The 18,079-nt window shown below is 40.8% G+C and overlaps 1 protein-coding gene across 2 annotated transcripts in view; it reads right to left on the bottom strand.

Moving 5' to 3' along the window:
* The window catches only part of MFN1 (mitofusin 1), a 35,322-nt gene extending 20,748 nt beyond the window's left edge, over positions 1-14,574 (bottom strand). The window contains exons 1-7 of one of the 2 annotated variants that reach the window (XM_052635829.1): positions 14,505-14,574; positions 11,006-11,121; positions 9,232-9,367; positions 7,480-7,642; positions 3,847-3,971; positions 1,508-1,616; positions 65-172 (exon numbers count right to left, since the gene is read on the bottom strand). In XM_052635829.1, coding sequence (XP_052491789.1) covers positions 65-172; positions 1,508-1,616; positions 3,847-3,971; positions 7,480-7,642; positions 9,232-9,367; positions 11,006-11,117 — 753 coding nt within the window. In that variant the 5' untranslated portion in view covers positions 11,118-11,121; positions 14,505-14,574. Of the gene's footprint in view, positions 1-64; positions 173-1,507; positions 1,617-3,846; positions 3,972-7,479; positions 7,643-9,231; positions 9,368-11,005; positions 11,122-14,504 lie in introns of those variants that run through there. The other variant, XM_052635835.1, reaches the window with a different exon arrangement.
* Between the last annotated feature and the right edge of the window lie 3,505 nt (positions 14,575-18,079).

Consider the following 18,079-nt stretch of genomic DNA (forward strand, 5'->3'; position numbering starts at 1 on the left):
GTTTTCTCAGATACCAATGTACATTACTATATTTCAAAACTTGAGGGAAAAAAATGTAACTCACATCGTCCATATATTCTGGCTCTGATGCAGAGGCATCCCAACGATTATTCAGGATAAAAATATTAGGCTTGGAAAGTCGCTCATTTACCTTGTGAAAAAACTGTTTTTCCTGAAAAACATCCAATACCCAACAGTATGTTCACTTTTAAAGCTACTTTATTTCTATATTTATACGTGAAACCTTATTTGAATCTAAAAGTTTGAACCATTTAACAACAGTGAGAACACCCAGAACACCCACAGAGATAAAAGATCCCAAAGCACTCAGAACATTAAACTTCTAGAGATGACAAAATTAAAATATAAGAAAGCAAAAGTTAAGGTTTTCCTGCTTCTCTCATGAGTCTTCATTGAAATTCAATTGAACAAATATTTATCTGTTTCTACTACATGCAGGACATAAGATACTGCTAGATATGATAGTATATTTAAAAATCTACCTCAAATCTTCTTAAAGATTTAGACTAAGTAAATTAATGTAAAACACACGTATCATAATAAACAATAAAAGCTATGTGCCATAAATGCTATAAAATCCAACTAAAATTAAGAAATGATCTATAAAGGAGGAAGTGGTGATAAAGATGGGCTTGATGGTACCGATAATGGCTTTTTGAAGGATGGAAAATTGAGAGGGGAAAGAATTGTGAGCCAAGAATAACATAAACAAAGGTACCAAAGTCAAGATGTATATCAAAGTTTGTTTATCTGACACCTCAAGAATGGAGTTACTCTAAACCAGATTTTAAACATTTACCTCTTTTTTATACCATCAGGTTGTAAACAGCTGTCAGTGCTGTCAGAGCAACAGGGTTTATGATACAGTCGGGCCACATAAACACTGACAACACAGTGACAAAACAGGACTTGGTGGTAACACCTAGGTTTTAATAGTGTTTAGCCATTTATATGCTTCACTATAGCTTTGGATAGTAGATATAAAAACTCTGGAAAGTTTATTTGAGATATGTCTGGTTCTAGACATCCTGGATAAATACTCTTCTGTGTTTAACAGCAGCTTAGAGTGTACACAGGTAAGTGGAAATCTACGGTGTACACAGGTAAACCTTTGTGAGAAAGTTGACAAAACTCAAAATATGAAAAAAGCTTTGCCTGCCAGACAGGGAGGTAAGGTGGGAGTGTTATATCTTATTTAAAATACTTAAGTCAACAGCTTAACAATTCTGGTGTCTGCTCCTTTAGAAACCTGCAAATAACTACAGTGAATGTCAACAACACACCTTGGACTCAAATACTCACTACAAGCTAGAACCATCAATCCAACATCAGTCCTTCTAGTCCCACAGAAATGCAAACCCCTTCATTCACCCGTGATATTACAGCTTCCTTCTAATGTATGATTTGGATTTACCTTACTTTTCATAATCAGAAAGGATATTACTTCATATTCTATCACTCAAACAAAATAATGATTAGATCCTACCGTGTTCATTAGAGTCGATTCGGAATTTGCAACCAAAACGAAGACATCAGCATCTAAGCAAAACTTATCAATCCAGCTATCCAGCTCTGTAGTGACATCTGTGCCCGGACTAATGGGAATAAAATAAGAATTATACTTTATATATATATATATATGTACCTATATATTTTTTCTTTTTGCCATGTTGCACAGCATGTAGGATATGAAATCCCCAGTTCCCTAATCAGGGATGAACTCACACCCCCTGCACAGAAGCGCAGATTCTTAACCACCATTGGACCTCCAAGGAAGTCCCTATACATTCTTTAAAAAGAAAATTTAGATTACAGAGAGATAATTTTTTTTAACTTTTAAGAATTAGTTGAAGTCTAAAGGATAGGATTTCTACTAGTTATCAGTCTGAGGCCTAGGAGATTTAAATTACTTTCTCACCTATCAGAGAGCAGTTGTGGAAAGTTGAGAATTGTACGCTATATATTTCTGTTCTGCTGACAACTCCCAGAACCTATCCAACTGACAACTAAACAAATGTTAAAAATGTTTATTTATTAAAGAGAGAAAACTTCATGATTTTTGACGAAACAAGTAACGTGAGGAATATTTAAGATCTTTATGCTTTAATATACAGTATTTGTTGTTCTCTTTCTGACCTACTCTACTCTGTGTGTCAGACTCTCTAGATCCATCCGCATCTCCACAATGGCTGAGTAATATTTCACTGTATATATGTGCCACTTCTTTATCCATTAATCTGTCATTAGATATTTAGGTTGTGTCCTTGTCCTGACTACTTTAAGTAATGCTGCAATGAACACTGGGGTACATGTGTCCTTTTAAATTATGGTTTTCTCAGGGAGAGTAAGACTGATATATGTGTTAAAATAGATAGCTAGTGGGAACCCGCTATGAAGCACAGGAAGTCCTGTTTGGTGGTCTGTGATGACCTAGACGGGTGGGGTGGAGGGAGGTCTGGGAGGCCTAAGGGAGGGGACATATGCACACATATAGCTGATTCACTTCATTGTACAGCAGAAACTAACACGGCATTATAAAGCAATTATATACTAATAAAAAAAAATTTTATGCTTTAGGAGGCTGAAAATAAGCACTAGAAAAAAAAATGAGGCTAATACACAATTTATACTATAAAAGTATAGTCCAACTGTACATACATTGGCTTGATGTATCCTGTGACCAGCTGGCAAGATAAACAGGTTGGGGTCATGGATACAGTCTGGTCATGAAGTCAAAGAAAAATTAAAACTATTATATCTAAACTAAATGTTTTTAGGCGATTTCTCTGGTAGTTCAATGGTTAGGGGGTGTAAGTTCAATCCCTGGTTGAGGCACTAAGATGCCATATAACACATGGTATGGCCAAAAATTAATTATTTAAAAAATTAAAACATAAAAAAATAAACTCAATGTTTTTCTCTCCCAAGTACCTTTTCTCTCATCTAAGCTATTTCTGTTGATTACTTGAAATACTCTTTCAATCAAAAGGGAAGGCCCTCATCAAATTAAAAATAAAGTTCCATAAAACACTGAAATTTTAACTTAAAAGAGCATACCACAATTTTTAAAAAATCATTTAACTACTTTTTTTTTGGTTAAGGACTCTGCTAAAGGGACACACATTACCGTTTTATTAAGAAGCAATGTAGTAGGATGATTTTTAAAGAATGTATCAAATGCAGGTTAAACAGAAGAGCTAGGAATAAATTACAAAAGCATCTGATTAATTCTTGAACAACAAAAAGCTGTATGAACTGTCCAGCAGTTATTTTGGGAAGCTAGGTCTCAAGAATGATTACTGATTAAAAACAATAACTGGTTAGAGTTATCTATCAAAGATATCTGGGCTCCCAAGGATGTTGGTTTGATCCCTGGGTCAAGAAGATCCCCCAAAGAAAGAAATGGCAACTCACTACAGCATTCTTGCCTGGGAAATCCCATGGACAGAGAAGCCTGGTGGGCTACAGTCCATGGAGTCAAGAGTTGGACACAACTCAGCAACTAAACCACAATAATCAACATATCTAGAATCAGACAGTCTCTAAGGCCCAGCTCATTATCCAAACTACAAAGTCAATCTGGTGAAAAAAGTGGTCAGTTCTTGAAATTTCCTGTACTAGAATCATACTGGTAAATCAGCACTTTCATGTAACCATTAAGAAACAAAATAAAAAATAATACCTTAAATGTTCTGTTACAATCTAGCAAAGCAGAAAAAAGCAGCACAAAAATTAAAAATTTTTATGTAATGCTTTCTACACGCAAGCAGCATTTCTATTAAACAAAACTTTAACAATGAGAAAACACTTCATATGTAATTTTACCTGTCTACTAAAACCAGGTCATCTCTCAAGAGGGCACATTTTGCCTTTGGCCAAAACACATGCACAAGACACCCAGCTTTCAAGTCTTTGTCCATATGAAGGGCGTGGGCCAGCTGATTAACTGTCTAAAGAGGGAAGGGAAGAAGAAAAAAAACTACTTGTAACAAAATACAAGAAAAGTTTTAAATATTAGGACTTGCTAAGCTTATTTTTGCAAAACATGTAGAAAAAGTAGAACTTTATATAATTTGAAATAAAACCATCTGGGGAAATCTTGAAAAACCTGAGGCTTAAAATTACCAAGTAGGAAAAAAATAACAGCCATGAAAACAGTTGACTCATACCATCGTGCCAAACAACGTGGGCTGGAAACATTCTAAATGCCCCAACAAATGGCATGCTATGCAACACCTGAACTTGATTAAACTGTATGTATGAAAAAAAATCTATAATATATTAAGGGAAAAAAAGCAAATCAGAAAATAGCATATAAAACCATTTTCTTTTAAAACTACAGAGAAACACCAATTTCACTCTATACCAAAGTATTTCCACTGATTTTGGAAGTGTGTGAGTTGTGGAGTTTCTTTTTTTTTCTAATTGTATTTCCTGACTCTTATGAAATGAATTTATTGCTTACTAATTGGGGGGGTGGGTGCGGGTAAAGGAATGTCACTAGGCAGTATTCACACAAGCATGCTTTAAAGTTAATGACTATGTCCACTCGCTGGGCTGGATGAAGCACAAGCTGGAATCAAGACTGCCAGGAGAAATATCAATAACCTCAGATATGAAGATGACACCACCCTTATGGCAGAAAGTGAAGAAGAACTAAAGAGCCTTGTGATGAAAGTGAAAAAGGAGAGTGAAAACGTTGGCTTAAAACTCAACATTCAGAAAACTAAGATCATGGCATCTGGTCCCATCACTTCATAGCAAATAGATGGGGAAACAGTGAAAACAGTGACAGACTTTATTTATCAAAAAGGAAAGGAAAGTGAAGTCACTCAGTGGTGTCCGACTCTTTACGACCCCATGGACTGTAGCCCTACCAGGTTCCTCTGTCCATGGGATTTTCCAGGCAAGAATACTGGAGTGGGTTGCCATTTCCTTCCCCAGGAGATCTTCCTGACCCAGGGATTGACCCGGGTCTCTGGCATTGTAGGCAGATGTTTTACCATCAGAGACACCAGGGAAGTCTACCAGGGAAGTTATTTTGGGGGGCTCCAAAATCACTGCAGATGGTGACTGCAGCCATGAACTTAAAAGACATTTGCTCCTTGGAAGAAAAGCTATGACCAACCTAGACAGCATACTAAAAAGCAGAGACATTACTTTGCCAACAAAGGTCTGTCTAGTCAAAGCTATGGTTTTTCCAGTAGCCATGTATGGATGTGAGACTTGGACTGTAAAGAAAGCTGAGCGCAGAAGAATTGATGCTTTTGAACTGTGGTGCTGGAGAAGACTTTTGAGAGTCCCTTGTACTCCAAGGAGATCCAACCAGTCCATCCTAAAGGAAATCAGTCCTGAATATTCTTTGGAAGGACTGATGCTGAAGCTGAAACTCCAATACTTTGGCCACGTGATGGGAAGAACTGACTCATTTGAAAAGACCCCGATGCTGGCAAAGATTGAAGGCAGGAGGAGAAGGGGACGACAGGGAATGAGATCGTTGGATGGCATCACTGACTCAATGAACATGAGTTTGAGTAAACTCCAGGAGTTGGAGATAGGCAGGGAAGCGTGGTGTGCTGCAGTCCAGGGGGTCACAAAGAGTCAGACACGACTGAGCAATTGAACTGAACTGACTGATGGCCTCTCTTTCCGTTTAAGCTCCCTAAAATATTTCTACTCCTCAAGATGACTTCTGATATACATTCGTTTATTATCTTTCATGTATGTGTTAAATTAAACATACAATTGAGCTCAAAGGGCTTAAGACAAAATTAATAATCAAGGAAAGGGCATCAGCACACATACCTCTATGATTCTTTTGCAATTTACATGAAACTTTAAAAGGGAAACATCTATTATCAAATGGCCACAGTAGCCCTGATCAGGGTTGAAGTCAATTTCCACAGTGACAATGATAGGTAGTGTTTTTTTTGCTTCCTTTTATAAACTTTCTGATAGAATTACAAACTTGTGACTCCTCTGTATGGCTTAAAAGTTTGAATATTTTCATAAATATCATCTCATTTATTGTTCATAAATAAATACTGAAGGGTATTAGACCGATTGAGTTACCTGCTGTGATCAAACAGCAAACTCACAGGAGGATGACTAGACCTATGAATTTGCCTAGAGTTTAGTCAAAACTAAAATGGCATGGATCTTCACATACTGAACTTCTGTATTTGTGGGAAAGCTCTTATGACTGAAGTGAATATAATGAGAAACAGTGCCTTTTCCACCTGCTTTCATACCAAAGCAAACACCTTGCATCCTAATTGTTTTTTCTTTGTTTTGGCTGAAAAAACCTAGTGCCACTGAATTCCTTAAGAAATTTATACAAGGTAGGGAACTACCGGAGAAGGCAATGGCACCCCACTCCAGTACTCTTGCCTGGAAAATCCCATGGAGGGAGGAGCCTTGTGGGCTGCATTCCATGGGGTCGCTAAGAGTTGGAGACAACTGAGTGATTTCACTATCACTTTTCACTTTCATGCACTGGAGAAGGAAATGGCAACCCACTCCAGTATTCTTGCCTGGAGAATCCCAGGGATGGGGGAGCCTGGTGGGCTGCTGTCTATGGGATCACACAGAGTCAGACACAACTGAAGTGACTTAGCAGCCGCAGCAGCAGGGAACTACCACTGGCCTTTATCTGATAAAGTATAGCATTTAAACATGAATTAGCTTAACAAATATTCCAAAGGCAAAAACAGTTTCTAAAGACACAGATTTGGGTCAAAAACAGATTCCAGAGCCCAATTTTTTAAACAAAGTTTTGTTTAGAAAGACAAGATTTGTGATTAAACAGCAATGACACACTTCAGTAATGTTCTTTTCACTGGGAACAGCACTTTAAAATTTTTATAAACTTTTCATTCTAATTTATCTTCATTTTAAGTTAAGGACAGGTTTGATTCTTCTAAGAATTTAGCTCTGAAGCAAAAGTACTTTAGGAAATCCAAAATATTACTGATGGTTTTAAAAGCTATGACCCTGTATGCAAGACAGCAAAAAAGACACAGATGTGTATAGCGCACTTTTGGACTCAGAGAGGGAGAGGGTGGGATGATCTGGGAGAATGGCATTGAAACATGTATACTATCATGTAAGAATCGAATCACCAGTCTATGTCCAACGCAGGATACAGCATGCTTGGGGCTGGTGCACAGGGATGACCCAGAGGGATGTTGTGGGGAGGGAGGTGGGAGGGGGGTTCATGTTTGGGATCGCATGTACACCCGTGGTGGATTCATGTCAATGTATGGCAAAACCAATTATTAAAAATTTAAAAAGAAAAGAAAATAATTTTTAAAAAAAAAAAAGTAAAAGCTATGAAGAGAAATACTAATGGTTCTTCCATCTCTAGGAATGCAGACATCTTGTAAAAAGGCTTTCCAAAAGAACAAGTTAAGGACATTATTTCAGGTGCATTATGCTACTAAAGGTCAAACAGTATACCTTCACACTCTTTTTTTCATCTGACCCTTCGGTCATGAGATAGGCTTTATCTCCATCGGTTCCTTCAACACTCAGGAAGCAATTGGTTGTATGGCCAATCCCACTAGGGAGGACTTTATCCCACAACATGGCATTGATAACAGAACTCTTCCCACTGCTTGTCCTGAAGAATGAATACACAAAATCATGACAAAACATAATGATAAAAATTTTGTTCTTTCACTGGGTCAAAGGCCAACTTTTTTAGAATGCAAATTTTGTACAAAAATTTCATCAGCTTCCATTTTTTATGAAAAAGTTGACAACTTGATTTACATAACTATTAGCAATGTACATTTCAGAAAAATAAAATGGAGGAAAACAAATCCTACTCCCATAAAGCTATCCTCCCTTACCCTTTTTATCTTTCTTGCTTTTTGATTCCCATCACAAGGTGTTGTCTAATATCCCAAAAATCTGGGCGGGACCTTCTTCACATGCAAAACCCATTCCTATTTCTTCTTCTCAAGTAGGACAACTGAGTCATCACTTCCCCAACAAGCCTCTTCCCTCCTACTCTGACTCCTACTCCACCCTAACCTGAGGTAGGATCTCTTTCATGGACTTACTTCATACTGCTGTTGCTGCTGCTGTGTCGCTTCAGTCATGTCTGACTCTGTGCGACCCCAGAGACGGCAGCCCAGCAGGCTCCGCTGTCCCTGGGATTCTCCAGGCAAGAACACTGGAGTGGGTTGCCATTTCCTTCTCCAATGCATCAAAGTGAAAAGCGAAAGTGAAGTCGCTCAGTCGTGTCCGACTCTTAGCGACCCCATGGACTGCAGCCTACCAGGCTCCTCCATCCATGGGATTTTCCAGGCAAGAGTACCGGAGTGGGATGCCATTGCCTTCTCCTTACTTCATACTAGACTCTGCATAAGGTCAAGCGGGTAAACCAAATAAATAAAACAAAAGACAAACAGAAACAGAGCTTGAAGAAAAGTTTTCAAGGACATAAACAAGGTGGTTTAGTAGAGAATAACTGAAAAGGAATACCTTAGATAGCTTGATCTGGAAAGGTTTCTATAGTATCATTTAGAATGAGCTTAAAAAATGCAAAGGCGTCAGACACTGAACAAGACACAGAGAATTCTATACATAGGCTACCACCAAGCACTAAAGCCCTAAGATGGGAAATAGCTTAGAAGGCCTACGAGATTAGCTTAATGAGTAAATAAATTCCTCCACTGATACACAACACATGATATCTGAACAACCAAGTATGGGCCTTGTCATTTGTCTTTGCATCTCTAGTGCATAACAGAGTGACTGGTACATAGACAGTTAACAAATGGTCCCTAAATTAATGTATGAGCTGGGGCAGAAACCATTCTTTTTACTCCAGAATTTCTTTAAGGCATGGCATGTCTTATTCTTCCTCTGGGAATCATGGGGCTGAAAATCTTTTTGGAAGACACACCTGATAATCAATAGAAACTTAAAAGAGTGAGTCACAAATTATACTTATCTGTTTTTCTATTCTTATAATTGGCTAAGAAGCCAATTCTTAGAGATGAGCACCCTTAAAAAAGAAATGACTTTCATAAAGCTTTATTTTATACCAGGAACTAAAATGAACAAATTCTTTTACATGCTAATAGCTTTAACATTTAATATTAGCAGAAACTGCTGTAAACAGGAGCAGAAGGAATACCCTTGCTGAAACATCAAAAACAAAGCTGCAAACTATCCTTGAGAGGAATAGTAAAGAATTACCTGCCAAAAAATGCCACCTTCATGTGTCTCCGAGACAGCACCTCACCAATGATGGAAAGCTTGTTTCTATACCTCTGTATTTCTATCAGATCATCCTCCGTAGCTACTTGGTCAAGTTCTGGATTCTTATATGTTGCTGTGAAATTAAAATGGTGTTAGACAAAATAATACAGATGAATATTAAGTTAATTATAGGGCTTCCCTTGTAGCTCAGTCAGTAAAGAATCTGCCTGCAGTGTAGGAGACCTGGGTTTGATTTCTGGGTTGGAAAGATCCCTGGAGTAGGAAATGGCAACCCACTCCAATAATTAGAAAACAGAATACTTAAGATGTACATACATTTCAGTTTTGTTCTATATTAACATGAAATTTGAAAATAAAAATAGCATGGTATCTGAATATTTGGTAAATGGTGTATGCCTTGTTGCAATGGGTCATTAAGAATACTGCTCAGAATTTACAAGATTATTAAAAATTACAGAGGTCCAGTCAAAAGGGTATTTATTTATTTTTAAAATGTTTATTTGGTTGTACCATGTCTTAGTTGCAGCATGTAGGATCTAGTTCCCTGACCAGGATTTGAACCCAGGTCCTCTGCATTGAGACAGAGTCTTAGCCACTGGACTACCAGGAAAGACCCCAAAGGGTATTTACTATTCATCTAATACAAAGTACCCACCTAAGACCAAAACGCATTTCTGAACAGAGTAACTAGAACCTAATATCCACCAATTATAATTTCATTCTGACAGGAGCTTCAAATCTTGAACTGAGAAGAGGGATTCACATGCTAAGAGTGAGGTCTGAATAGGTAATGGTTGTTCAGTCACTAAACTCTGTCTGACTCTTTGTGATGCCATGGACCACAGCATGCCAGGCTTCCCTGTCCTTCACTATGCTCAAATTCATATCCATTGAGTCGGCGATGCTATCTAACCATCTCATCCTCTGCCATCCTCTTCTCCTTCTGCCTTCAATCTTTCCCAGCATCAGGTGGCCAAAGTATTGAAGCTTCAGCCAACTCCACTGAGCTGGCTCTTTGCATCAGGTGGCCAAAGTATCAGAGTTTCAGCTTTAGCATCAATCCTTCTAATGACTATTCAGGGTTGATTTCCCTTAGAGCTGACTGGTTTGATCTCCTTGCTCTCCAAGGGACTCTCAAGAGTCTTTTCCAGCACCACAGTTCAAAAGCATCAATTCTTTGGTGCTCAGGCTTTATGGTCCAACTCTCACATCCATACTTGACTACTGGAAAAACCATAGCTTTAACTATTCGGACCTTTGTTGGCGAAGTGATGTCTCTGCTTTTAATACAATGTCTAGGTTTGTCACAGCTTTCCTGTCTCACTTTTCACTAAACAGATCTGAGATGCTGACTTAACTGTTGAGTTGACAGTGAGATAAGTATAATGGCTAAATGTGGGCCACTTGACTTTTTAGTCTGGGCATTTACAAGCTGTGTGATCTTTGGTAAGCTGCTTACCTTTTCTGTGCCTTAGGTCCTTTATCTTTAAAACGAGTGTGATTAAAATCTGCCTCAGTGTTAAGTATTAAACGAGCTATTATTAACTGCTTAGAACAGGACCTCACACATACACTTCTTAGTTGCTATTAATATAATTCAATCATCCTCCTTTGGTCAGCAGAAATGGGTTTTCTTACGGTATCTCATATAGCACAATGCTCTGTGTGTGTTCTGTATCCAAGGTTGAAAGAATAAAGGATCTTTATATATTTTCAAAAGTAATTATTTTAAAAACTTAGAGAAACTAACCTTCAACAAACTGTGATCCTTCTGTAACAAACTCCAGTAACTGGTCAAAGATTGCTGTAATTGTCTTCTTAGCCAGCACGAAGTGCTTCAATGGAGAAGCAGTTTCTGCCATTATGCTGAAAATAAAAAGTTAGAGAAGTACGAGTTAAAGACACGTGAGTTAATGACACTTTTCAGCAACACTGACTCCCCAATGAAACAAACTTCCAAAATATTTATTTGGCTCTGCTGGGTCTTAGTTATAGTTTGTGGGCTCTTCAGCTGCAGCATTCAAGCTCTTAATGGTGGCATGTGGGATCTAGTTCCCTGACCAGGAATCAAACTCAGGCCCCCTGCATTGGGAGTGTGGAGTCTTAGCCACTGTACCACCAGGGAAGTCCCCCTAAATATTCTTAAGTAGCTGTTTTTGGGAGAGAAGTGATTTACTCAGACAATTAAAGACTACTTTTGGGCAATATTCCACTAAAATATGTGAAGTCTATTGCCCAAAATTTGACTGCAATTTCTACTTTAGTTCCCTTTGCTGATGATGAAAACTAGCCAAATTCTGAGTGCATGTGACTCTATTTTTTCCCCCCAAACTTTAAACTTTTTATTTTGTACTGTTAGTTAGTTCAGTCGCTCAGTCGTGTCCGATTCTTTGCGACCCCATGAATCGCAGCACGCCAGGCCTCCCTGTCCATCACCATCTCCCGGAGTTCACTCAAACTCACGTCCATCGAGTCGGTGATGCCATCCAGCCATCTCATCCTCTGTCGTCCCCTTTTCCTCCTGCCCCCAATCCCTCCCAGCATCAGAGTCTTTTCCAATGAGTCAACTCTTCGCATGAGGTGGCCAAAGTACTGGAGTTTCAGTTTTAGCATCATTCCTTCCAAAGAAATCTCAGGACTGATCTGCTTCAGCATGGACTGGTTGGATCTCCTTGCAGTCCAAGGGACTCTCAAGAGTATTCTCCAACACCACACTTCAAAAGCATCAATTCTTCAGTGCTCTGCTTTCTTCACAGTCCAACTCTCACATCCATACATGACCACTGGAAAAACCATAGCCTTGACTAGACAGACCTTAGTTGGCAAAATAATGTCTCTGCTTTTCAATATGCTATCTAGGTTGGTCATAACTTTTCTTCCAAGAAGTAAGCGTCTTTTAATTTCATGGCTGCAGTCACCATCTGCAGTGATTTTGGAGACCAAAAAGATAACTGGGGTATAGTCAATTAACAATGTTGTGGCAGTTTCAGGTGAACCTTGAAGGTACTCAGCCGTACATAGGTATGCTAAGTCACTTCAGTCGTAGCCAACTCTTTGTGACCCCATGGTCTGTAGCCTGCCAGGCTACTCTGTCCATGGGATTCTCCAGGCAAGAATACTGAAGTGGACTGCCATGTCCTCCTCCAGGGGATCTTTCAGACCCAGGAATGGGACTGGTGTCTCCTGCATTGGCGAGTTCTTTACCACTAGCACCACCTGGGAAGCCATACATATACATGTATCCATTCTCTCCCAATCCTCCTCCCATCTAGGCTAGCATATAACATGAAGCAGAGTTCCATGTGCTATACAGTAGGTCCTCATTGATTATCCATTTTATATATAGCAGTGTGTACAAGACCTTCTCAAAGTCCCTAACTATCCCTTCCCCTGGCAACCATAAGTTCCTTTTCTATGAGTCTTTTTATGTTTTGTAAGTTTATTTGTACCATCTCTTTTCAGATTCCACATACAAGGGATGTCATAGGCTATTTCTCCTTCTCTGACTCATTTCATTCAGTATGACACTCTCTAGGCCCATCCATGCTGCTGCAAATGGTATTATTTCATTCTTTTTAATGGATGAGTAATATTCCATTGTGATATATGTACTGCATCTTTTTTATCCAGTCCTCTGCAGACAGACATTTAGGTTTCCTCCATGTCTTGGCTATTATAAACAGTGTTGCAATGAACACTGGGGTGCATGTATCCTTTTGGATGTTCTTTTGCAGATCTATGCTCAGGAGTAGGATTGCTGGATCATATGGTAGCTCTATTTTTAGTTTTTTAAGGAACCTCCATACTGTTCTCCATGGTGACTCTATCAATTCCCATAGTGACTATTACATTCCCATAAGCAATATAGGCTGAAACTCCAGTACTTTGGTCACTTCATGCAAAGAGTTGACTCATTGGAAAAGACTCTGATGCTGGGAGGGATTGGGGGCAGGAGGAAAAGGGGACGACAGAGGATGAGATGGCTGGATGGCATCACCGACTCCATAGATGTGAGTTTGAGCGAACTTCAGGAGTTGGTGATGGACAGGGAGGCCTGGCATGCTGTGATTCATGGGGTCGCAAAGAGTCGGACAGGACTAAGCAACTGAACTGACTGAAGCAATATAGAAGGGTTCTTTTCTCTCCACACCCTCTCCAGCATTTGTTGTTTTTGGATTTTTTGATGACAGCCATTCTAACTGCTGTGAGGTGATATCTCATTGTAGTTTTGATTTGCATTTCTCTAATAACTACTGAAGCTGAACATCTTTTCATGTGCCTATTGGTCATCTGTATGTCCTCTTTGGAGCAATGTCTATTCAGGTCTTCTGCCCATTTTTTTGAATGGGTTATTTGTTTTCATGCTAGTAAGAGTGCATATGACTCTTAACTACATCAGGGAACAAGATGAGTGAGATGAAGCCAAGTTCACCAACACTAAGTTACTGTCTCTCAATCTGGACCTCTAGGTGGGTGGAGGTAGATAGGTAGAGTGAGTAAATAAAACTTCAACATCATATTAACGTTTGACGCAATACTAACGTTTAGAAATTAATTTTCGTCGCAACAAATACGGAGGCAAGCTTTAAAAAGAGCAATACTAACGTTTAGAAAGTAGGAGTTCTCATCGCAGCAAATAAGCAGACAAGCCTTATAAAGAGTATCAACATTTCCAGCCAAAGTAACAAGAACTTCAAGGAATTTAAGTTAAGAAAAATAATGTTTGGTGGTAGCTTCTCATAAAAAGCACCCAACAAAACCGATCACACACCGGTCTAATCCTCGTGTGCATGTGTGTAATATGGAGCAGAGCAGCCATAAAGAAGGCTGAGACTTCCAAGGGGTCGGAAAATGACTGACCGAAGGGCGGCATGAGAAAGCACGGTGAGAGTAACCACCCGGTTCAGCCGGTTGTGAACGCCTGCCTTGGAGAAAGGCCTTTCCCGTCCTCCACACCAGGCGCAGGAGCCCCGCCTGCGGGGCTCGGGGCCAGACCCCACCCCCGTCCCTCGAGCCTTTGCCCGGGCCCGGCCGCCCGACTCCCTGGGCTCTGACCTGGCGGGGTGTGCGGGCCCGACCCGGGCGCCGGCCCCACTCGCAACCCCTACGGCTCGCTCCTTTGCCGCAGACCCGCGGCGGCGCCTCTTCAAAGAGCGCCCCGCGCACGACTCCCCGCCCCCTATCCCCGGCAGGACGAAGGTCACCCGAACAAAGTGAACCGATCCGCGGCCGAGACAGCGGGCACTCACACAGTCCGGGCTCCGACTTGTCACCCAGTAGCCGCACCTCAGCCACAGCCCTCAAGCAGCCTCATTCTCCCAAAACATGCTGGGAAACTAAGACGGGGCGGGAGGAGAGGCACGAGGGCGGTTACTTCCGGTCTCCTGCCCTCCCGGATTTTGTTTGGCTCCGTGACCGGAAGTGCGTCTTCGCCAAACGTCATATTTCTTAAGGGCAGAGAGCGAAGAGTTTTTGTTGGCAGAGAATGCTGCTACAAGAATGCTTTTCAGTTCCCCTAACTTCTGCTTCGCCTCCGTCTGCCTTCAAAATTCTCAAAGCTCTGCCCAGCCTCGGCGTAGCTAGCTGCCAGCGGTTGGTGTAGTGAGGGAGAGCGAAAAGGAGAGGTGCGGTGAGATGAGGTTGGGTTGGGTGCCAGACAAGGAACCTGCTTGCTCGGCCCTCAGCAATAAAGAAAAACCTTTTGACTGATAGACTACCTTAGCTCTGTGTGTGTGTGTATATGTGTGCGCGCGCGCGCGCGCGTGCCCTCACTTACTCGTGTCCAGCTCTTCGTGTGTCCAACTCTTTGCGACCCCGTGGACTCTAGCGTTCCAGACTCCTCTGTGTACAGAATTTTCCAGGCAAGAATACCTGACGAGGTTGCCATTTCTTACTCCTGGGGATCTTCCAGGTCCAGGGATCCAACCTATCTCCCGCCTTTGCAAGCGTATTATTTATCACGGAGCCACTCCTTGACTCAGTTTAGTTCAGTCTTGTCCGACTCTTTGAGACCCCATGGACCGCAGCACGCCCAGCCTGCCTGTCCATCACCAACTCCCGAAGTTTACCCAAACTCATGTCCACTGGGTCGGTGATGCCATCCAACCATCTCATCCTCTGTCCTCCCCTTCTCCTCGTGCTCTCAATCTCTCCCAGAATCAGGGTCTTTTCAAATGAGTCAGCTCCTCACATCAGATGCCCCAAAATTTGGAATTTCAGCATCAACAACAGTCCTTCCCATGAACACTCAGGACTGATGTCCTTTAGGATGGACAGGTTGGATCTCCTTGCAGTCCAGGAACTCTCAAGAGTCTTCTCCAACACCAGTTCAAAAGGACCAAGTCTTCAGCGCTCAGCTTTCTTTACAGTCCAACTCTCACATCCATACATGACTACTGGAAAAACCATAGCTTTGATTAGAGGGACATTTGTTGACAAAGTAATGTCTCTGCTCTTTAATTTGCTGTCTGCGTTGGTCATAACTTTCCTTCCAAGGAGTAAGCATCTCTTAATTTCATGGCTTCAGTCACCATCTGCAGTGATTTTGGAGCCCCCCAAATAAAGTCCCCATTGTTTCCCCAGCTATTTGCCAGGAAGTGATGGGACTGGATGCCATGATCTTAGTTTTCTGAATGTTGAGCTTTAAGCCAGCTTTTTCACTCTTCTCTTTCACTTTCATCAAGAGGCTTTTTAGTTCCTCTTCACTTTCTGCCATAAGGGTGGTGTCATCTGCATATCTGAGGTTATTGATATTTCTCCTGGCAGTCTTGATTCCAGCTTGTGTTTCATCCAGCCCAGCGTTCCTCGTGATGTACTCTGCGTATAAGTTAAATAAGCAGGATTAAAATATATAGCCTTGATGTATTCCTTTTTCTATTTGGAACCAGTCTGTTGTTCCATGTCCAGTTCTAACTGTTGCCTCCTAACCTGCGTACAGATTTCTCAAGGGGCAGGTCAAGTGGTCTGGTATTCCCATCTCTTGAAGAATTGTCCACAGTTAGTTGTAATCCACAGAGTCAAAGTCTTTGGAATGGTCAATAAAGCAAAAATAGATGTTCTTCTGGAACTCTCTTGCTCTTTTGATGATCCAGTAGATGTTGGGAACTTGATTTCTTGTTCCTCTGCCTTTGCTAAATCAGCTTGAACATCTGGAAGTTCCTGGTTCACATATTGCTGAAGCCTGGCTTGGAGAATTTTGAGTATTACTTCACTAGCGTGTGAGATGAGTGCAGTTGTGCAATAGTTTGAGCATTCCTTGGCATTGCCTTTCTTTGGATTGGTTTGAAAACTGACCTTTTCCCACCTGTGACTAGTGCTTCTCAAACTTCGTACTCAGGAATTTTGTAGTTGAGGATCTTATTAAACTGCAGATTCTGATTCATTGGGTCCAAGTGTCCATTTCTAACATCCCTGGAGTGTTGCTGCTCCTGGTCTGCACATGGCTCAAAGGAAAGTCCTGGGACTTTCTAGAGTTGGCAAGTGACACAGTTTTGCAATTAAAGCCACTTCATCCTTCTGAGCCTCAGGTATTTCATCCACAAATGCAGAATACTAATACCTACTTCATGGTAAGAGTGAGTATCCAGTTATTCAACCAAACACTAACCCTAGGTATTTCTGGGAGATTATTTGTGATTAACATCTATAATCAGTTGACTATGTAAAAGATGGAGAAGCTCTATACAGTCAGCAAAAACAAGATCAGGAGCTGACTGTGGCACAGGTCATGAACTCATTGTCAAATTCAGACTTAAATTGAAGAAAGTAGGGAAAACCACTAGACCACTCATAGACCATTCAGGTATGACCTAAATCAAATCCCTTATAATTATACAGTGGAAGTGAGAAATAGATTCAAGAGATTAGATCTGATAGACAAAGTCCCTGAAGAACTATGGACGGAGATTCATGACATTGTACAGAAGGCAGTGATCAAGAACATCCCCCCAAAAAAAGAAATGCAAAAAGGCAAAATGGTTGTCTGCTGAGGCCTTACAGCTATGAAATGAAGAGAAGAGAAAGGCAAGGGAACATTTCATGCAAAGATGGGCACAATAAAGGACAGAAATGGTACAGACCTAACAGAAGCAGATATTAAGAAGAGATAGCAAGAATACACAGAAGAACTGTACAAAAAGATCTTCATGATCCAGGTGACCACAATTGTGTGATCACTCACCTAGAGCCAGACATCCTGGAATGCAAAGTCAAGTGGGCGTTAGGAAGCATCACTACGAACAAAGCTAATGGAGGTGGTGGAATTCCAGTGGAGCTATTTCAAACCCTAAAAGATGATGCTGTGAAAGTGCTGCACCCAATATGCCAGCAAATTTGGAAAACTCAGCAGTGGCCACAGGACTGGAAAAGGTCAGTTTTCATTCCAATCCCAAAGAAAGGCAATGCCAAAGAATGCTCAAACTATTGCACAATTGCACTCATCTCACACACTAGTAAAGTAATACTCAAAATTCTCCAGGCCAGGCTTCAACAATACATGAACCCATGAACTTCCACATGTTCAAGCTGGATTTAGAAAAGGCAGAGGAACCAGAAATCAAATTCCCAACATCCATTGGATCATTGAAAAAGCAAGAGTTCCAGAAAAATATCTACTTCTGCTTTATTGACCATGCCAAAGCCTTTGACTGTGTGGATCACAACAAACTGTGGAAAATTCTGAAAGAGATGGGAATACCAGACCACCTGACCTGCCTCCTGAGAAATCTGTATGCAGGTCAGGAAGCAACAGTTAGAACTGGACATGGAACAACGGACTGGTTCCATATTGGGAAAGGAGTATGTCAAGACTATATATTGTCACCCT

Source organism: Budorcas taxicolor, chromosome 1, assembly GCF_023091745.1.
Source record: "Budorcas taxicolor isolate Tak-1 chromosome 1, Takin1.1, whole genome shotgun sequence".
Classification (NCBI taxonomy): domain Eukaryota; kingdom Metazoa; phylum Chordata; class Mammalia; order Artiodactyla; family Bovidae; genus Budorcas; species Budorcas taxicolor.